We start from the raw sequence: 20,973 nt of genomic DNA, 5'->3' as shown, positions 1-20,973 counted from the left end.
AGTATCGACTGGCGGCCGGCCGGCCGGCGGCTCGGCGTCGGCCGCCGCCGCCGTCGGCCCCTTTTTGCGACCGGATCGTTATGCAGGCGCGGTGGGTGACGAGCCGGACAGCGGCCCTCGCCGGCTCGAGTCGGGTCCGGCCGGCGCTGACCGAGCGCAAAATGTGGGGAGGCGCTCGCGTCCCTGACACCGACGCTCGCGTCCCTGACACTGGCGCTCACGCCCCTGACACCGTCACCTGCACCCCAGACACCGGCGCCTGCGTCCCTGACATCGACCCCCCACGTCCCTGACACCGACCCCGCGTCCCTGCCATCGGCGCCCACGCCCCTGACACTGGCGCCCGCGCCCCTGACACCGGTGCCCGCGGCCCTGACACCGACCCCGCGTCCCTGCCATCGGCGCCCGCGCCCGTGAGCTGTGCGGTTCGTCCCGGTCCGTGCCTGCGCGCCGCCCGACAAGTGCTCTCCAGAACGTCACACAGTATCCCAATAACTCGCCGCCGGCACGAAATTCCGCACCGTCTCCGAGTGAATGGAAACGGCGACAGAGCGGAAACGCTAGCTTTGACAGGAGATTGTTACAGATTGGGTCTGAAATATCACGGCGACAGCGGGCGCCTGAGAATTGGCACGGGTGCAACGGTGTTCCTGCTGGGGATTATCACGGATGTGGTGGTGTTATTGTTTTTCCCACGCAGCGCTATTACCGGAGAATTGGCACATGTGGTTGCGATGATGTTATTACCAGTGGAAGTGGCACGCTTCCGGCGATGTCATTGCCAGGGAAGTACGCGGTTGTGGCGTCGCCATCGTCAGGGGAATGGAATGGTAGTGGTATGGTCAGTGACTGGCATGGTCACGATAATGTAGTGGCAGCTGGCACGGTTGCTGTGAGAAGAAGCACGGTTGCAGTGGTGTTGTTGCCTGGGATATGCCACGGTCGATGTGGTGGTAGCGATTGGGATGATGCTGGTTGGGGTGGTCTCGTTTTGCGTCGATGCCTGGCGAGCGAAGTGGCACAGTTCTGGCGATGTCATTACCTGGACAGTGTCACATTTCCAGCGTCGTTATTTTCTCGGTAGTGATATGTTTGTGGTGATGTTATTACCTGGGAAGTGTCACGGTTCAGTAGTGCCAGTGACTAGGAAATGGCACGGTTGAGATGGCGCTATTGATTAGGATTATGGCGCCATTCGATGGCATTATTGACGGGGAAATGGTGCGGTTGAAATGGCGTTATTGCCTGGAGAATTGCTTGCTTTCGGGGGTGCTATTGACTGGAGTGTCACGGCTGCGACGGTGCACTCCCGGGTCCTCCCATGGAGAATTGCTTGCTTTCGGGGGCGCTATTGACTGGAGTGTCACGGCTGCGACGGTGCACTCCCGGGTCCTCCTGTCCACGGGCTGCAATTCTACAAATTATGGAGAACGGGCGAAAACAGTATACGCATTGTGGAAAGAACTCTCTTGAGTGCTGTATTTAAAAGCTTTTCAACGTTTCACAATATGGGCGGTCGTTTAGGAACAATCCTTTAAGTGATGTACATTTAAGTGGAGACATCACAATCACTGTTAATCGCAGTCAGCCTTATCCAAAGCTATGCGCCCGTGTTTTGCCTCAGGCTGGCTAAGGAATATTCATCGTGGCACCTTTGGATAAAATCTTCGTTCCATTGGATGCTGTGGTGCTGGCTTCAGCCGCACTGCCTCGTTCATTTTAATGAGCTACCGAGAAGTGTCCTTTGAACGAACACACGAAATGTCTTTTGGCTCTGACCTCTGATCTGCCCTCGCCATGCCATGTCGTGCACTTTGCACTTTCTCCGTCCGTGCACTTGCACTTTGGCCTTGCAGTTTGTCCGTCTGTCAGCGCTGCAGGGATCGGGCTGTGGGAGTCTGAGCGAATCAGTGCAGGTGTGTGCAGGCGGCAGCAGGTCTCGAACACGTTCGCTGGCTGAGCGCTGGCGTTCAAGAGCCGGGCGACGCCACCGGCCGGCCGACACCGCGCCGCCGCCGAACATACCCCGCGGCTCGAACACAAGCACCGGCCGGCTGCAGCTCCCGCCGTCGGCGGCCGCGCGGCACGGCATGTGCAGATCCCCCGCGATTGAGGGACACCACCTAACAGCCAGAACACGTGGCTGGCGCGCGTTTGGATTTCCATGCTCCCGGCATTCACAGCTGCTTCCCTGAGTATATCCTGGTCTCTTGGTCTTGGTGGAGATGCGGTCCGTTGACGACAGCGTCAGCGTTGGATTGACTCCGACTGTACTGAATCGTCCTATCAATAAATCATTTGGCAGCCTGTCCGCGGCATGCCCGCTTGATACAGCGGACGATTGCTGCATGTCATCATAGCCAAGCCCGCCATATCTGCAGGCTGCCGCGGGCAGGTCATAATGGATTGGTCGGTTAAATTGGCCGGGTTGGGGCGCCGCTCGCGGCTGCCACCTGAGCCGGCCCAAGCGTCAGCGGCGGCTACCTTCCTTGTGGTCATCCGCGGGCAGCGGACTACCTCGGCTGCCCCTGGTGGCCATCCTTGGACAGCAGACTACCTCGGCTGCCCCTTGTGGTCATCCGCGGGCAGCAGACTGCCTCGGCTACCCCTTGTGGTCATCCGCGGGCAGCGGACTACCTCGGCTGCCCCTGGTGGCCATCCTTGGACAGCAGACTACCTCGGCTGCCCCTTGTGGTCATCCGCGGGCAGCAGACTACCTCGGCTGCCCCTTGTGGTCATCCGCGGACAGCAGACTGCCTCGGCTACCCCTTGTGGTCAGCTGCGGGCAGCAGACGGCACGGGGCAGCCGCCCTTTGGCGCTGCGCAGCTTCGGTGCGCTCCGTAATTGGTGTGTCCGTTTTTACTCCATACGGCTTATCGTGAGATTGATTGGCTTTGTAGAAATAGCGGCTGCTGCCGATAGAGGATTGGTTCTCAGCTATGCACACTGATACATTGTAGCTGCCGACAAAGGAGGTGCTCTGCAGATGTATATAGAGCAGCTGGTCCGTAGGTGCCGAAAGTGGAGCTGGTCTGCAGCTGCCGACGGAGGAGCTGGGTTGCTGGTGCCGACAGAATAGCTGGTCTGCAGCTGCCGAAAGGGGAGCTGCGGGCAGTCTATGTACGGGTTGATGCGCTGTTTTCACGCCGCTTTCAAGAAATGATGTAGATCTGCTTTCATTTTGGCTGGATTCGTGTTACACATTGAGTTATCATCCCCTATTGACCTGGTTCCAGGGAAGAACTGTGTTTCTTCGGTAACCGCAGCGTTCGTCACGCATTGTTGTTGTCGCCTCCGAAGCGATTAGTGGGTCTGACCCAAAACAGTATCACGCGATGAGGCGTGGCCTTATATCTAGTCAACAGAGACATGTGAGGGCTGGGTTACCTTAACATAAGGTCATCCAACTTAATCGAATGTTAAAGTTGCAAGTTAAACGTCGAATGTAACCTGAGTTGACTGCCCTTGGGTATGACATCGACCGACCTGGTCCCGGAAGTCGTTAAGATGCGTCGTTGGAATCTTCTGTCTTTGTAATCAGACATCATTAGGCATTTTTCACGATTCATAGTGTGCATAGTGTTCGACGACGTTCGTTACTGACCCTGAACAGATTGTAAAGCCGGCTGGCCGACCCCCTTTGCTGACTGTCTCCCCCCCCCCTGCACACACACACACACACTTCCCGGCACGTGACGTACTTCCCTTTCATTCAGACCCGGATGTGTGTCGGTGTGAGCACGAGACACGGAAAATTGGCCGATCTTGTGTCCGCTGGTGATCGTCCGGACCTGAGCGCTTCAGGTCAATCAGTTTGTTATCCGCTGGCAAACCTCTGCGTCTGTCTGCGTCTGCGTCTGAGGCAGGTCGATGGGTCCCGTGTCCGTTAATGGTCTTCCGCGGCTGGGCACGACAAGTGGTTGGGTGGTCCTGCGGCCGATGCGTCCGCCTCTGCGCCTGATCACCGCAGCGCCTTGGTTCCGTCGAGTGCCTGTGGGACTCCTTTCCTGTGCTTTGTTTCGCTTGTGGGTTGGCGGAGCCGCGTTGTGGCTGACACAAGGTATGCTTTAATGTCCGGGTCCGAGGGGCGGGAGAGCGGGGGCCAAAATTTCCAGTCCGGGGGAGGCAGGCGATGTGTCGGGGTCCGGGGGAGGCAGGCGAGGGTGTCAGGGTCCGGGGAGGCAGGCGATGTGTCATGGTCCGGGGGAGGCAGGCGGGATGTCAGGGTCCGGGGAGGCAGGCGGGGGTGTCAGGGTCCGGGGAGGCAGGCGCAGTGGTCAGGATCCGGAGAAGGCAGGCGGGGTGTCAGGGTCCGGGGAGGCAGGCGGGGTGTCAGGGTCCGGGGAGGCATGCGGGGTGTCAGGTCCGGGGAAGGCAGGCGGGGTGTCAGGGTCCGGGGAGGCAGGCTGGGTGTCAGGGTCCGGGGGAGGCAGGCGGGGTGTCAGGGGTCCGGGGGAAGGCAGGCGGGGTGTCAGGGGGTCCGTGGAGGCAGGCGGGGGTGTCAGGGTCCGGGGGAAGGCAGGCGGGGTGTCAGGTCCGGGGAAGGCAGGCGGGGTGTCAGGGTCGGAGAGGCAGGCGGGGTGTCAGGGTCCGGGGAAGGCAGGCGCAGTGTCAGGGTCCGGGGAGGCAGGGCAGTGTCAGGGTCGGAAGGCAGGCGGGGTGTCAGGGTCGGGAGACAGGCGGGGTGTCGGGGTCCGGGGAAGGCAGGCGAGGTGTCAGGGTCCGGGGAGCAGGCGCATGTGTCAGGGTCCGGGGAGGCAGGCGAGGTGTCAGGGTCCGGGGAGGCAGGCGCAGTGTCAGGGTCCGGGGAGGCAGGCGAGGTGTCAGGGTCCGGGGAGGCAGGCGCAGTGTCAGGGTCCGGGGAGGCAGGCGAGGTGTCAGGGTCCGGGGAGGCAGGCGAGGTGTCAGGGTCTGGGCAAGCCTCCTCCGCCGCTTGACCTTCCCCGCCGCCGTGGCCGGCCCTCGGGCGCCATCGTTGGCGGCGTGCGGTCGGCTGTGGCGCGGCTGGTTGGAACAGCAGGGTGCTAGCCAAAGTTAAGCTTTTCCAGCTTATATGCACAAACGCTGCGCTGTAATGGAATATAAATTGTGCATGTTTCTGACCACTTTGATACCACCGTGAGCCCCTACACGTGCTGTAGTACGTTGGAGGAATATGATTCGAGCTTTTCTTCGACCGGCCCCAACTTAGATGATAGCTGAAACTTGGAAGCGATCGCCTTGTCAGAGGATTGAAGCGGCATCATTCAGCGTCTGTCTTCGGGCATAGTTGGCCCTAAAATGGCGCTCGGGGTCGGTAACCCTTCCCGGGAGTGCGGCGTCGCTATGAATCACCGGGTGTAGTCGTCTGTTCATTGATCGGGACAGAACCTCCGTATGCACGCTGCTGCTGCTGAGGACCCTGGCAGCAAGCGAATGTTCTAGACATTACATCAGGGGTGTTGTAGAAAGAAAACCATCGCGGTTTAACTCTGGTGTCAGTATACGCATGTATGAAGCTTTGGCCAACACAGCACCAAGCAGAAAAATCCCGCTATGGGGCAGCACGAATATCCACCCACGAGTTGTAGGTTTGTTCCACCAGTTCCTGATGTGCTTCAACACGCCGTTGTGGACGTCTGCCAAGCTGGCTTCGCCGTCGCGTGTACTGAACGCGCCCCGTTCCGTTGCAGTCCACCTGATCGACATATGGAACGTGATCGAGGCGTTCCGGGAGAACGGTCTGAACACGCTGGAGCCGCAGACGGCGGTGAACTCGTCCCGGCTGGACACGCTGCTGACGTCACTGTACCTGGCGCTGAACAAGCGACTGCCGCTGCAGCATCAAATCAACTTGGACGCGGCCGTCAACACCGTGCTCAGCTTCCTGCTCACCACATACGACCTGTGAGAGGGGGCAGCGCGCCGTCGAACCCTCGCCAGTTCCGCTGGTGCCGTTCGGCGGAGCAAAGACGTGTTGATGTCCGTTCATGTTTGACTTGTTTCTAACTCGTCTCCCTGGTGTACCGGTGCCCATATTGTGTCACGCTATCTCTAAAATGTCTTGTGAGGGCACAAGACGCCTGTGTATTGCGTCTCGGACACCACCGAATCTCACCGAACACCACCGGTAGTTAGGATCGTTTCCCTAGCGTCCCTGGCGTCCCGTAAATACAGGATTCTTCATTCGAGGGAACAGTGCACTAGTTCTGCTATCGCCTGATGTAAAGGCCCGAGGCATTTTAGATGTGGTATTCAGAGGTCATGAGAGAATGACAGGGTCAGTCACGTATTCTTGTGTTCACAGGCGTAAGCCAGATGTCATGTAATGTTGAGTTTCAACTATGAGTAAAACCGTATACGACAGAGCCCAAATCCCAACCCTCACCATACCTATTTAGACCATTTCGACTGTCGTTGATGCGTAAGTTCCCGGCGGCGATTCCAGTGACGCGACGGCTGCGTTCGCCGTGCTGTCTCGCGGTCCGGCCTAGGAGTGGGCCGGAGTCGGCCGGCCGATGCGTCGTCCGTCTGTGCCGTGACCTGTCCGGCCGAGCGGTTGCTGCCCCGCTTGGCCGCTGTTGCGTCCTCAGCTGGTGTATATCGGGCTGAGAGAGCGAGAGAGGGCGAGAGAGCCGAGGCCTGTCCGGCTGAGCGGGTGCTGCCCCGCTTGGCCGCTGTTGCGTCCTCAGCTGGTCTACATCGGGGCTGAGAGAGCCGATGCCTGTCCGGCCGAACGGGTGCTGCCCTGCCTGGCCTCTGTTGCGTCCTCATCTGGTCTATATCGGGGGTGAGATAGCCGATGCCTGTCCGGCCGAACGGGTGCTGCCCCGCCTGGCCGCTGTTGCGTCCTCAGCTGGTCTATATCGGGGCTGAGAGAGCGAGAGGGGACGAGAGAGCCGAGGCCTGTCCGGCCGAGCGGGTGCTGCCCCGCCTGGCCGCCGTTGCGTCCTCAGCTGGTCTATACCGGGGCTGAGAGAGCGAGAGAGGGCGAGAGGAGCCGAGGCCCGTCCGACTGCCTTGCCCAAGCTGGGTTTGAGTGGCGACCGCCAAATTGTGTGCCTCCAGGCACGACATGTGGTTTGAGACGTGTGACGCCGCGTCAGCTGTCGGAGTTCGCCGCGTGCGGTTGTCCGACGGAAGTCTCTGCGATCCAGTGAGGGTGTCTGCTCGGTGCATGCATCATACTGACGTACACTGGGCTCCAGGGATGACGTGGGCTTGGTGCCCGTACTGATGAACTGACGTGCGTCCCGTTCCAGGAATGACGTGGGGTTGATGCCCGCACTGAGGTGATGTGCGTCCCATTCCAGGAATGACGTGGGCTTGGTGCCTGTGCTTAGCTGACGTGCGTCCCCTTCCAGGGATGACGTGGGCTCGGTGCGGGTGTTCTCCATCAAGATAGCCATGGCGACACTCTGCTCGGGCAAGATCACGGACAAATTACGCTGTAAGTGGACACTAGAAGCTGGTACTGGGTGCCAACCAGAAGAACGTAATCATTACTCCCCGCTCTGCAGTTGGCTTGCATAAGGGGCACAGTACCTCCGGAAAGCTTAGGTGAAAGCACGTGTATTCTTTGTGTTGAGTGTCATCGTACGACCATATTCGAGCCTATATTCTGTGGCGTTTTCGCACGAACAAAACAAAAAATATTAACAGAACCTGTGGATAAAACAATATTTCACCTGTGGTCGTCGCGCTCTGGATGAATGCCAGTCCAGGAGCTGATTGTGTCGTCGCGCGGGAAGCGAGGTCTTGGCGGAGCTGCTTCTAAGCCATTGGGCTCGCCAGAGCTCATTTGTAGCGGCAACTCATTCTGTCAAGAAGATAGCCTGCGTAAATGTGTGTTTCTCTGAAGTCAACAGGGATGGACGCCCAATTCAGCGCTGTCTTTCCAGATGAAATTCCCAGTGTTTACTCATCCGGATGTTGTGAGGGAAATGAAACTCGCGTGATTGTGGGATATGGTAGTTTGGCCTATCACTGCTTTCTTCCAAAATTAATCTTTTGTTTTGCCTGAGCTTACAACAAAAGTTAAGCCAGATGAAATAAAGTATCGCCGAGGTAAGTCCCCTACAGAACGTTAACGCCAGTGGCACATGTCTCGTGCCATGCCATTTGGTTTCTGTCATCTGACATTCAGCACTTATTTACTCACGTGCGTCGCATGCCTACAGAATGTTTCTGTTGCGAGCTCTTTATCTCCGTAAAGCCGACTTGCGATGCTTATGCCGTCGGCCTGGCATTTAGCGGGCTTTACGGGTGGCATGCTAAAGCCTGTTTGTCGGCCGGCTCCTGCCCGATTGTGTCGCCGCTGTCAGCGTGGCGTCGGCCCGCGCCAGGCGCCCGCGGCCTCAGCACCTCGACTTATTTCGTCTTATCACCTTGTGCCGGGTTCGCAAACGGCCAGCTGGTGAGCTCGCCTGCAGCGACGGCGCGGACGGGGCTGAGTCGAGAGGGGGGGGGGGGGGGGGGGGCTCGCCACCGCGCCGCGTCCCCCCGTCTTTGTGTGCAACGAACACCGCGCGAGTCGCCCATTGTTCGGCGATCCGGCGGCGCGCCAAGCAAGACGAACGGCGCGGATCGGGCGCGGCCGGCGAGGGATCGGTATGTTTGCGCCGCGGCGGCGGCGGCCGCTGCCGACGACCTCGTATCAGCCTCAGCTGGCCGAGCGCCGCCGACGCGCCCCGTCCGCCGGCTGGCGGCCGCTCGTGCGTGCGTCCGTTTTTCGCCGCGTATCGATTACGAGACATAATAGCCACCTGGCCGCGTCCTGACGGCTAGCACGAACGGCCCCGCTCCGAAGATGGATAGAACGATGGGTGTCGCGTTCAGCGGCAGCCCCTCTCGTGCCGGGCATATGGCCCGATAGCGCCTCGTGGGCGTGCTCGAGGCGTGCGGGAGCGGCAGTCGTACACGCCGCGGCTGCAGTCAGGCCCGGCCTGACCGCGGCCGCGGGGGCAACAGGCCGAGTCCGCCGGACTGCGCTCCGTCCGCCGGCCAGGCTGCTGGCGATGCCCGCTCGTGGTGAGGCGGCGGACGGCGCCGGGATGGCTTCTTCGGTCGGTGGGAACGACGGCGTCGGCGCTGGCCCGCGTTGCGGTCTGACGGCGAGCGACGCATTGTGGCGGGGCGGCCGCCTCGTATAACGTCCAGTCGGCAGATGCTGACGGTATGCCATCCAGAGCTGCGAGCCACCCCGGCCACCCGACCGCCAACTCCGATGTCCGGCACAGACATCCGAGCTGGCGGTCAGGGTCCACGATTCGGCCGCTGGCTGCGGCCCGTCCCCGCCGCAACCGGCCTCGCCCCGCCCCGCCCCGCCTGTGCACCTGTTGTGCGTCCACGTGCTATCGCTCTATTAATGTGACTCGGTTCAGGTCTTGCGTATTTGCCCAAAAGGAGACCGTTCGTCTTGCTGTATATTTTGAGGCAGACGGGCAGAGCTAAAGCTCACTGGTGTCACCACGGCGGCTTTTAGAAGAACTTTGGTCCACGTAACATGACGTCTTTCAGGAGGAGAAAAACACAGTTCACATGGCGGCTTTCGAGATAAGACTGGCCCGGCGCACAGAGCCGGGCGCGGTCGGCAGCGGGGTGGTTTTGTTGGTATGAGGTTGCGTGACATTAAATATGATTTGCTAGTGTGTATTAGCATGGCGGTACACATGATGCTGACGCTGCAGGCGGCAGCCCTCTCAACCCAGCCGGCTGACGAAGCGTCAACGGATGGCACCACATACCCGGCCGCCGGCTCCTCCTCCTCCGCCGCCGTCTCGGACCCGCTGCATGCTGTTCGCCGCCGTGCCATCCCCACGACTGAGAGCTGAGCGCCGTGTGAACTGCGCCAGCCCGTCCGCCGCCCTGCCGTCACCTGTCCTGTCGCCGTTTCAGACGTGTTCTCGCAGATCTCGGACGGCAACGGGCAGCTGGCGTCGCGCCGCTTCTCAGAGTACCTGCGCGAGGTGCAGGCGCTGCCGGCCGCCGTCTTCGAGAGCCCCACCTTCTCCTTCAGTGACGACGCGGCCCGGCTCATCTTCCCTTCGGTGGGTGCCGCTCGGCTCCAGTCCGGGGTGGTTCGTGAACTTGCGCGGTTTTGTCACTTCCGTCAGCGTAGGGGCGGGGGACGACCCTTTGTTGACACCACACACCGAGTGTGGTGGGGTGAAGCCTGGAACGGGTGCAGTGGATGAAGCCTGTACAATGTGCGGACGTGCAGTGCGTCGTCTGCCAGTGGATGCTGGTTGAGTATATCTGTAGAGGCCGTGTGATGCCATGTCGAATAATGATAAGCCGTGTCTACGGAACTTTCCAGATGTTCGCAGGGTGAACTAGGGTTACGTTGAAACTTTAAGCATGTATTTACATTCAAAGGGTAGCGTGAGGTCATCTGATGCTCATTAACAACGAAAGTCCTGAGAATGACCTTGAGCTCATACAGTGTGTGGGTGTGGGTGTGGGTGTGGGTGCTCGATTGCACTGGTTTGGCTGCACGGTCTTATAGCAGGTGGTGCAGGTTCGGACCTTGCACTATCTGAGGCGTGCAGCGGTGCCAGTTACGAAGGCAGCTCTGCTGGCGCCTCCGTGTAAGTTGACACTTCTTTGACGCGTGGATGTAGTTGCCTTGAAATATGTTACTGAGAAACAGTGGATTTTACTTTCGGGGTTCTCCGACATGACGTTGCAGGCCAAATGACGGCAGTATATCGGCACTTCTGTAAGTTATGCGAGAACGTGTTGAGTATCCCATTTGTTATGCATGTGCGCTCGAAGATGCGTACCTAAGTGCTATATATCTACATTTAGCAGTACAGTTTAGATGAAGGCTGCTTCATGGCTAAATCTGCGCGAGGACAAACAAGCCGTAGAAAAGACAAGTGCGATTTTATTGTCACTTTAAGATAAAGAATGAGGGTTCGTTTTCACCGAAGCATTGCGCAATTGTACTGTTTCTGTGTTATGTCACTCAAGCTAAGGTGACTGCTCAAACACTCGATAATAGTTACATAATGAGGAGTAAGCTATTCATCGTTTCTATTCATGTTCAGGTATGACTTTTTGCTAGTCGAACCAGTTTTGTGCACGATGTGTATCGGACTCTTAAGCGAACCGTGCAGTCGACCTTGATAAATACCCGCGGCTTAACTGGGTGGCCGCTGTACTAATCAAGCTGGAAATCAAGCAGCAGGTGTCCCCGGTGCAGTCCGGAGGTGGCCGGGCGCGCTCTGACCGTCGGCCGAGTCGAGTCTGGGCCAGCGGGAGGTCAGTAAGACGTCAGGCCTGCATGTGATTGGTTGCTGCTCGCCGCTCGTGGATCGGTCGCCGCTCGTGGAGTCTTGCGAGCGTTCCGCAGCGTCTTCAAAAGACTCGAAGCGTCCGGCTCCGAGATTCGCTCTATTCGAGTGCAGATTTGGCTGGGCCCCGAGCCCTTTGATGAATAGTCGAGTGGAATTTATGCGTGCCGAGTGCATTTGTGGATTGTCTGGTGTGGAGCTGGAGTTGTGAGTTTCCTCTGGATGATCTGCGGGGTGAATTGGTTGATTGAGTGTGTTGTCTCACCTAGCAGCTCCGTACCGACTGATACGCGGTTTCAATTCGCTGATTGGGGTGCCAAGTGCTATGGTTCCGATCTTATCCCCCCCCCCCCCCCCAGCTTTGAATCTTTGTCAACCTGGCGATACGCGGTAGGGCTGGACCAGCCGCCGCAGCCCCAATCAGCTCTCGCCCGCGGTGAGACGTGGCGGGTCGGCGCGGCCACCACACAGCGTCGTGCTGCGGTGCTGGCTGCCACTCAGCGCCCTGCCGAGTGGCAGCCGGCGTCGGTCGGGCTCTGCTGAGAGCGGCGCTCGGCGGCGCACGGGCGGCGTCTGTGCAAGGCCGGCGCCGCCCGGCGCATTAGCTTATTGCGCCGTGTCGGGGGTGGGCCCCAGATGCGGGACCGAGTGGGGACGCGCCAGACCGTGTCACCGACGCGCCGCCTCCCGGCCGTTGTTATGATCGTCTTGACCTGATTGTGTTGGGATGGCCCGGCTCGGGCGGTGGCGAGTTGGGTGAGAGCGTGGGGTGCGAGGCCTGAGGTGGTGTTCGGCCGCCCCGGGGAGCGGCCTCGGTATTATTGGGCGTGTGGGTCGCCGTTTTGGTCTGCGCACTCGCTCGCGCATCGCGGGGGCTTGGTTTTGCGTGACCGTTCTTAGTTAACCATCTGGCTGGTTGGAGGTACTTCTTGCAAAAAGTCTGGTTTCGATAGCGATGACCATACTGTCTTTTGATGGAACACAGCTGTCGAGGGAGGAAGCCTCCATGAGACGTGTCTGTTATCTGTCATGTATCTACTACGTGCTGACACAGACTGAAGAAACATCGTCTACCCAAGGATGGCTTGTGCGCGACTTCATCGTTGCCAAGACAGATAGGCGACTGCCAATTTGCAGCGGCTTCTTGGCTTTAAGTCGAACTAGTGCAGCCATTGCCATTTCCTCTCGACCACCTGCCTATCACCTGCCTACCACCTGCCTACCACCTGCCTACCACCTGCCTACCACCTGCCTACCGCCAGCCATTTCTAACCAAGACGTTGCTACCTTTCGGTATAGGCTTTTAGCCGAAATTTCTCCCGTTCGTGGGATCTCCTCCCACTCGTCTCTGCGCCGAAAGCTTTCAGCCGACCTCTTTACCCTCTGACTTTTTCCTAACAAGGACCCAAGGCTCGGAAATGGCCCGAAGTGTTTTGAGACCGTACGGGGGAAGCCTGCACGCTGCCGGTGGTTCGGCCTCGAGCACGAGTGCCGGTCGGGCGGAGCGGTCGGTCGCCGGTCCGGGCTGCGTTCGTCGCCGGTGGTTCGGCCTCGAGCACGAGTGCCGGTCGGACGGAGCGGTCGGTCGCCGGTCCGGGCCGCGCCCGTCGCCGGTGGTTCGGTCTCGAGCACGAGTGCCGGTCGGACGGAGCGGTCGGTCGCCGGTCCGGGCCGCGCCCGTCGCCGGTGGTTCGGTCTCGAGCACGAGTGCCGGTCGGACGGAGCGGTCGGTCGCCGGTCCGGGCCGCGCCCGTCGCCGGTGGTTCGGTCTCGAGCACGGGTGCCGGTCGGATGGAGCGGTCGGTCGCCTAATCCGCCGGTCGGCGTCCCGCTCGCCGCTGGAGTGGGGCGCTCTGGGACGCCGGCGGCCTGCGTTCGCGGCTGGGGGGGGGGGGGGGGGGGCGACGAAGGCCGATGGCGTTGCGCGACTTTGTGTCGGCTTATGTATGATTCCAATGTGCTTACTATTGACAGAGCTTCGGTAAAGTATGACATGGCAAAGGTACATCTGTCTCTGTCGCGTGCACGCTATATGTATGGATATTACTGATGAATAGCGCCTCCTCTCCATAATGCCTTTCCCACTTTATCAGCGGCATAACTTTGTAACGCCAATTAAAAAAGCAAATCGCGATGAAAAAACGGTGACACGGGCTTTTGCAAGGCAAGGTGGCGGGGACGTGTTCAGTGCAGCAGAACTTATATGGCATTGGGGCTTTACGACGCACTCAGCTGCTGAGGCCATGTAGCGTCGCCTGCCTCTCAGCGTGACAGGAGGGGCGGGCACCACGGGGAATCGAACCCCGTACCTCTGGTTTTCCAGACGCGCAGCGGTTAACGCAAACGCGCTAACCATTACACTACCGGCACCCCAGAGCAGAAATTATAGAAGTCGACAGCCGAAATTGACATGTCGCTTTCCAGTATTTCAAACCTTATTTAAAAAAGGATTCTGGGTGTGGTTGACAGCGCAACCTTCCTTTGTGTGTGTCTGCGATTTATTTCAGACAACGGTGTCTTGCTGACAGGGCAAATATGTGCCTTGTGAACCAGGCGAAAGAGATCGTGCTGATAAAACCAGTGACGACATGGCAACGCTGCATTTTACGTGCATCAAAAATTTTCGAGCCGACACGCCGGTTTTCCTGACTTTTGTCCGATGAGCGGGTGATGCGATGAGCGGATGACAAACCGTATGGAAGCGTTCAGTACATGGCCACCGCGATGAGCGGGTGATAAGCCGTATGGAGGCGCTCAGTACATGGCCACCGCGATGAGCGGATGACAAACCGTATGGAGGCGTTCAGTACATGGCCACCGCGATGAGCGGGTGATAAGCCGTATGGAGGCGCTCAGTACATGGCCATCGTGATGAGCGGATGACAAACCGTATGGAGGCGTTCAGTACATGGCCGCCGCGATGAGCGGGTGATAAGCCGTATGGAGGCGTTCAGTACATGGCCACCGCGATGAGCGGATGACAAACCGTATGGAGGCGTTCAGTACATGGCCATCGCGATGAGCGGATGACAAACCGTATGGAGGCGTTCAGTACATGGTCACCGCGATGAGCGGTGATAAGCCGTATGGAGGCGTTCAGTACATTGGCACCGCGCGATGAGCGGGTGACACGCCGTATGGAGGCCCCTCTTGTCTTTCCCAGCATGTCTTTTTGTGCTAATGCATTATGTGGTTGTCGAACATGCGAGCAGAACATGGTGGGTGTCTTTCCGTGTTGAGTCGCTGTCCCTTTCAGTGTCTGGCCGGCCGGCTAAAAAGGGATGCCCCAATTGGACGCACAATGTGCTGTTTTAGACTCCATATACGTACGTTTGAAACCGGGGTCAACTTCGTCCTATTGACATTTGATGCATGCGTGTTTTGGTCGACTGATGAGCCTCTTCATAGTGAATTAGTTTGTTGGATATTGAAGTTGGAACAACCTTACACCGTTCGTTCAAGATATGATTGGTGCCGTGCTGTTCCGGGACCTGTCTGCTTTAGGCCGCACGGAGACAGGTTGCCACCGTCGCTGGAGGCCAAAACTGAAACGCTATTTAATTCACATCGATATTTCAACTACATCGGCAGCATCTCGTGATAAAAGTCGGGCAGCCTTGAGACTGAAAGCAAATGTGAGAAAGCCAAGACTTGCCGAGTGAGAACACAAAACTCTTGATTACATGACGCACGTGATACGGCGCACCACGCATAGCGTGTGGCATTGACACGGAGAGCTGGCTCAGCGCACGGCTCGGTGCTGGCTGTCCAAGTTGGACGCCTAGTTTGATCGGAGAGCGGATGGGAGCTCGATCGTCAAGACTCCTGGCCAGGCCAGCACGTGAACCCAGGGCGCGCTCATCCTCGGCTTTAACAAGGCGGAGGCATGCGCCCCCCCCCCCCCCCTCCCATGCGGTCTAGGTACGAATCTGAAGCAGCGGGCTGCCTGGCTTATGACGATAAACGCCACGCGAGCCTTTCCCTTTTGATTTCCTTTTTTCTGTTTTTATTCTGATCATCTGGAAATGGATACGTTACGGCCAGCCAGATCGTGCGGCCTAAAACCCATTTCTTTATCAGCATCATAGTCCTAGTGGTGTGATTATTAAAGCTTGTTTTGAGTGAAGAGTCGTCATTAAATTTAAGTTGAGTTGACTTGACTATTTTTCTGAAAATTTCTGACTCACCTGAATATTTGGAATCATCACTTTTGCTCAGGGGAATGGTCCACATTTGAAGATATTGAAGCAAGCATCAGGTATGATGAAATAAGCTCATATATTGCCATCGGCATAGGGTTGAATGGAAAAGACTGATCTAGACAACACATTTACTCTGCTTAGTAATTGTGCTTTTTCAGGACGTCATTGTTTGATACGTGATCGCGCATGGCACAACATTGATTAAGAGCCAACTGATGGCTGTTGTATCCGGAAATCGCGCTTACGGACGCCAAATACGAACGCCTTAACAACGATATCTTTCTTGGCCGTGACCGCCGCATGGTTATGGGATGACGAGATTTGAATGACGTTATTATGACGTCCTGAATGCCAAGTTGACTTTGAAATACTCTCCCCGATATACGTTTCCCCATTCCCGCGGGGGTATAGCTCAGAAACTAAAGGGGCTCAAGTCTTAAGAAGGGCAGGATTGTGAACAGCACCGTAAGGTCTTTAAGATGGCCATTTCAGTTCAAAGCCCCATATTAATGTTGAACACTCCCTTTGAGGTCGTAGCGTAAGGCTCGATGGAAAGACACGGTTTTGAAAATATTTCCTTCGCTTGGTAATTTTTGCGTTTGGAAGCTGCTCTTTGAAGTAAGAATGATTTGCTCGTTCCAGGATAAATCGAATTGAAATGATTTTGATCGGCCTCGGGTTCTTACACCCGGGGTGACGTATCTGTTGTCGAAACCCTAAGTGGTTCGCCGTCTAATAGGCAGGGACGAATGGTCTAATATCAATCTACATGTCTAATAGATCCATATATCTAACAGATCACAAACGAAACAAGGTCACGTGGACATAGCCTGCGATCCCGTAAGGTAACCGTAACTCGTGTTGCCAGTTTCGCTGCGTATGGAGCGACGAGGCAACGGTTGCACGCTGTAGGAAATTCAGAACTGGCTGAAACCAGCGGCGACACCAGTGTCCTAGCTGTAGGTCCAACATCAGCATCACTGACGTCAACGCGAACCAGACATCGCGTCTGGCATCCACCTCTTCAAATAGGTGGAGAAAGGCCCTGTATGACGGACGACTTTCGGGCAGCTGGTTTGACGGCTGCCGGCTGGGACGGCGTTCAGCGTGCCGCAGCGCTGGTCTGACGGCTGGCGGTTGTGACGGCGTTTAGCGTGGCCGCAGCGCTGGTTTGACGGCTGTCGGCTGGGGCGGCGTTCAGCGTGCCGCAGCGCTGGTCTGACGGCTGGCGGTTGTGACGGCGTTCAGCGTGGCCGCAGCGCTGGTTTGACGGTTGTCGGCTGGGGCGGCGTTCAGCGTGGCCGCGGTGCTGGTCTGACGGCTGACGGTTGGGACGGCGTTCAGCGTGGCCGCAGCGCTGGTTTGACGGCTGTCGGCTGGGGCGGCGTTCAGCGTGGCCTCAGCGGCGCCCACGCTGTGCTCCGGCCCCGTATCGATCGTGCTCCCGCCAGCCGCCGGTCTGCCGAAGCCACGTCCCTGGTGCAACACGGGGCGTCGCTCTGATTGGGTTCCGAACGCATGGCTTTCATTCGCCGGCTACTTCCGGCCGCCGCTCGGGAAACGAACGCGTCGCTGCGTCCATGGCGTGCTGTTGCTAGCTGGGGTTGAGAGCGGGGCTGGCCATGTGGGACTTGGCGCCGCTGTAAACTCCAGGAGCCGCACGTCTTCTGGGCACCGATGCCAGGAGGCAGCTTGACTGATGGCTTCTGCCCGCAAACCTCGATCTCACGGAGCGTGGTCGCGGCCTGGGAGACCCCGGGGCGTTGTTAAGGCAGCGAATCGGGCGGGCTGTCCGTGTCGGACGCAGTCATATTTTGTCATGAACGACGGGGCGCTGTATGATGCGATGCTAGAGGGCCTTTGCGGTGCCCGGGCCCATCGAGCCGGGAACGGCGCGACGGGCGGGAGACATCAGGCGCGCCTCGTCATTCCGGCGCCCGATGACGTCTGGGGCGCCGATGACGCGTCTTTGCATTCTCCCGCAGACCACCGTCAACGTTAACGACTTCCTTGAGACGATGCTGTCGGAGGCGGGCCCCGAGTGCCTGGCCTGGCTGCCCTTGCTGCACAGGATGGCCACCGTGGAGACAGGTGAGACGCTGCCGCTGCCAGGCACGGGATGGATGCTGTGAAGGCCGATGAAGTGCCTACTCCAGTAATGTGAAAGAGAGAGAGAGAGAGAGAGAGAGAGAGAGAGAGAGAGAGAGAGAGAGAGAGAGAGAGAGAGAGAGAGAGAGAGAGAGAGAGAGAGAGAGCGCTCCCTTAAATTTCACAACCTCGGGGCTGCCCCCGCCGTCGTGATGTGCCAGCGCCCCTGAAGATAGCGAGCTGTCCTGCTGCTGTGCTGCGTGCTGTCGGTCACAAGTACTGCTGCCGCATTGTTAACAGTGTATTTATCGTGTCGGCCGTCCTCCTTCAGTGATGCTGTCATGCATTAGCCACTGTGCCCGGGGAAATGCGATGTTTACCTCTCCCCCCGCTCTGTAGCGGTGGTGTTATGCTACAGCTGTGTGCTGCAGTGGTCTGGCCATGTTTCATCCATTTTACTACAGTAAATGAGTGCCCACGTGACTCAGTTGTCTTAACTGTGCTCATATTCACGTGGCTCAGTATCCGTGCTGAATTGGTGGATTTTGTGCCAAATTTGTGCTACCGTGTCCAGACTGTCTTTGCTATAGAGGTGCTTCTTCGCTTTCTCAGCTTTCTTGGCTGGACCTTTCAATTCGGCGAACTTAACTTGCGATATCCAACATCTACAGCCTGTTATGTTGGCGGTCGTCGACCTCATCAATCAAGTTCTATTTATTTTAGATCACATGTGCACGTATGGAAATTAACAAAACGCACCCTGCTTAGTTAAAAAACATGACACATCATGCAGTCAGTAGTCTCAGGAAGCAACGCACAGGTGTGAGAACGTTTCATTAAGTGTGAGGGGGGCTAAGCTCGGGGCGTACTTCAGTACTTTTTCTGGAAAGTAAGCCCGGTGATGGGGAGGGGGGAGGGGGTAAAGATGGAGGTTGTTTTCGCTCTTTATTTAAATGTCACGGCTGCTATGCTAGATATGCATCTTGAGCTGGTGCACAACCTTGCCTATTCGACTCATCTATGTCATTCAGCAAATGAAGCTGTCCAGCTTCCCAGGATTATTCGTCCATTTCAACATTGTTTTTCCTGAAAAGGCGAAATTCCATGACCGGGTAGGCATTTTGGGTCATTGAGGAGGCATCTGCCTCCACATGGTAGGTGGCAAAAGACGGCCTGGATATAGGGTGGTGAGAATTTTTAAAGTGAATCGATGGCTCACAGTGCGACAGGTTTTTCATGAGCCTTCATTTTGCTGGCTACTTTTCAAGAAATGAGACTTGTCGCAGCATTTGAAGCGTTAACAATTTCGGAAGCTTGTACCTGCCAAAAAAGGTGACAACAGCCATAAGACTGGAAATTCTCCTTTAAAAACCAAGCCGCAGAATGAAGGTTGTTCTGTCATATGTTCCTTATGTGGGCCCTGCTCCCGTCCGCCGTCGGCGGCCACTGCCCTGGCCCGGCTGTCTGCCGCATGACTGACTGCGAACTGATCGTATGGCTGCTTTATTGCATATTTCTGGATCAGTATCACCACTGATTGGTGTGTAAAACACATGTTGGGCACCGCAACAGTATTCCGAATTATCTTCCCGCATATCACACCACTGCAGAAAAAGGCTCTGAGAAGCTGCCTGCCTTACGTATCAATTGGCCCAAGGGACACTCAATTGCCCATCTTTCAACGCAGTCGACTTGATCTGCTTTTGTGTGCAGGCAGCGACGCAACCAGAGCCTTGCCAAGGGGGAACAGAGGGTTGAAAAAGCCCATCCTATGGTGACCCCTTCTCAAAAGAGAAAACCCCTGGATATAGCTGACTTGTTAACAAGGGACATGACTTTCTTTGTTTTCTTGCTATTTTCTCCTCGTGACCAGAACAGAGACTAGAAGCTGCCGTGCGATCAGTTTCGCTTGTATGTTGAAGTCAGTAAACTGCAGATATCAGGCGTTGAACGACCGCATGGAATAAATCACCGGCACTCTAAACTTATAGCGGTTTAGTGGACTCTTTCTAAACCGATAAAATTCAGAAGCTTTGTGAGAATTTTTGATTGGGCTCTACGGACAGCAAATACATTACAAAGGTAGATTGTAGATCGACATGCTTGATCGAAATTTGAAGATGAAAATTTGATTGCACGTCGAGTGGTCAACAATGCGTATTAACATGGCCAAGCCATGTTCGTCTGGAAATGTTCAACATTCGGTCAAAATTGATTAGTGATGCAATTTATGTTCCGCGGTTTTTAAACACGCGCGCTCGAGCAGCAAAAAAAAAGAGTTAGCAGCAAAAACCTCGGTGTCAGGCGTTGCAGTCTTCATAGTCAGCGGAGCGTTAGCCCGGGGCCTTATTCTTAGCCATGGCCCACCGGTGAACAAAAATGATGACGCTTCTAAAAGTTTTTAGTCTACTTCAGTCTTTCTTGCTCTGTCTTTCAGTTTACCACAGCGTGCAGTGCGCGGCCTGCGAGAAATCGGGCTTCACCGGCTTTAAGTACCGCTGCGAGCGCTGTAACGCGTACCAGCTGTGCCAGGACTGCTTCTGGCGAGGCCAGACGTCCGGGGCACACACGCTGCAGCACCCGATGAAGGAGCTGATCACTCCGGTCAGTGGCGCTCGGCTCGGCAAATGAGGTCAGCCGCCCGCTCCTCTCTCTCTACCGCTCGCTCTTTAGCTTCCTGTCGCTGTGTCTAGTTTTCGCCCCATCTCGCTCTCTACCTCCCTGTCGCTGTCTTTCATTTTCGTTCTTGAACTTCCTGTCGATGTCTTGCGCTCCCTGTCGCTCTTTTTTATCCTATTCTCCATTTTGTTTCCTGTCGCTCTATTTTATTCCATTCTCCCTTTTGTTTTCTGTCGCTCTCTTCCTCTCCCTGGCACTTCCTTTTGCTTTATGCCGCTCCCGTTTGCTCTATGTCGCTCCCTTTTGCTGTCTCTCCATTTAAGTCTCTCCATTTGATCCATGTCTCTCCATTTGAGTCTCTCCATTTGATCCATGTCTCTCCATTTGATCATGTCCCTCCATTTGATCCATGTCTCTCCATTTGAGTCTCTCCATTTGATCCATGTCCCTCCATTTGATCCATGTCCCTCCATTTGATCCATGTCCCTCCATTTGATCCATGTCCCTCCATTTGATCCATGTCCCTCCATTTGATCCATGTCCCTCCATTTGATCCATGTCCTCCTTGATCCATGTCCCTCCTTTGATCCATGTCCCTCCATTTGATCCATGTCCCTCCATTTGATCCATGTCCCTCCATTTGATCCATGTCCCTCCATTTGATCCATGTCCCCCCCATTTGATCCATGTCCCTCCATTTGATCCATGTCCCTCCATTTGATCCATGTCTCTTTATTTGATCCATGTCTCTCCATTTGATCCATGTCTCTCCATTTGATCCATCTCC

General features: G+C 56.7%; 1 protein-coding gene across 1 annotated transcript in view; it reads left to right on the top strand.

Annotated features, from left to right (window-relative positions):
- The window catches only part of LOC119109178 (dystrobrevin beta), a gene marked incomplete in the record, with an annotated part of 39,127 nt that overhangs the window by 13,789 nt on the left and 4,365 nt on the right, over positions 1-20,973 (top strand). The window contains 4 exon segments of the mRNA XM_037232753.1: positions 5,674-5,887; positions 7,345-7,430; positions 9,878-10,029; positions 17,465-17,570. Of these exon segments, the coding sequence (XP_037088648.1) occupies positions 5,674-5,887; positions 7,345-7,430; positions 9,878-10,029; positions 17,465-17,570 (558 nt within the window).

The sequence above is a fragment of the Pollicipes pollicipes genome, unplaced genomic scaffold (assembly GCF_011947565.3).
Source record: "Pollicipes pollicipes isolate AB1234 unplaced genomic scaffold, Ppol_2.1 Scaffold_7231;HRSCAF=8579_pilon_pilon_pilon, whole genome shotgun sequence".
In the NCBI taxonomy this organism is placed as follows: Eukaryota; Metazoa; Arthropoda; class Thecostraca; order Pollicipedomorpha; family Pollicipedidae; genus Pollicipes; species Pollicipes pollicipes.
The sequence above is the reverse complement of the archived record's forward strand: the minus strand, read 5'-3'. Positions and strand labels throughout refer to the sequence as shown.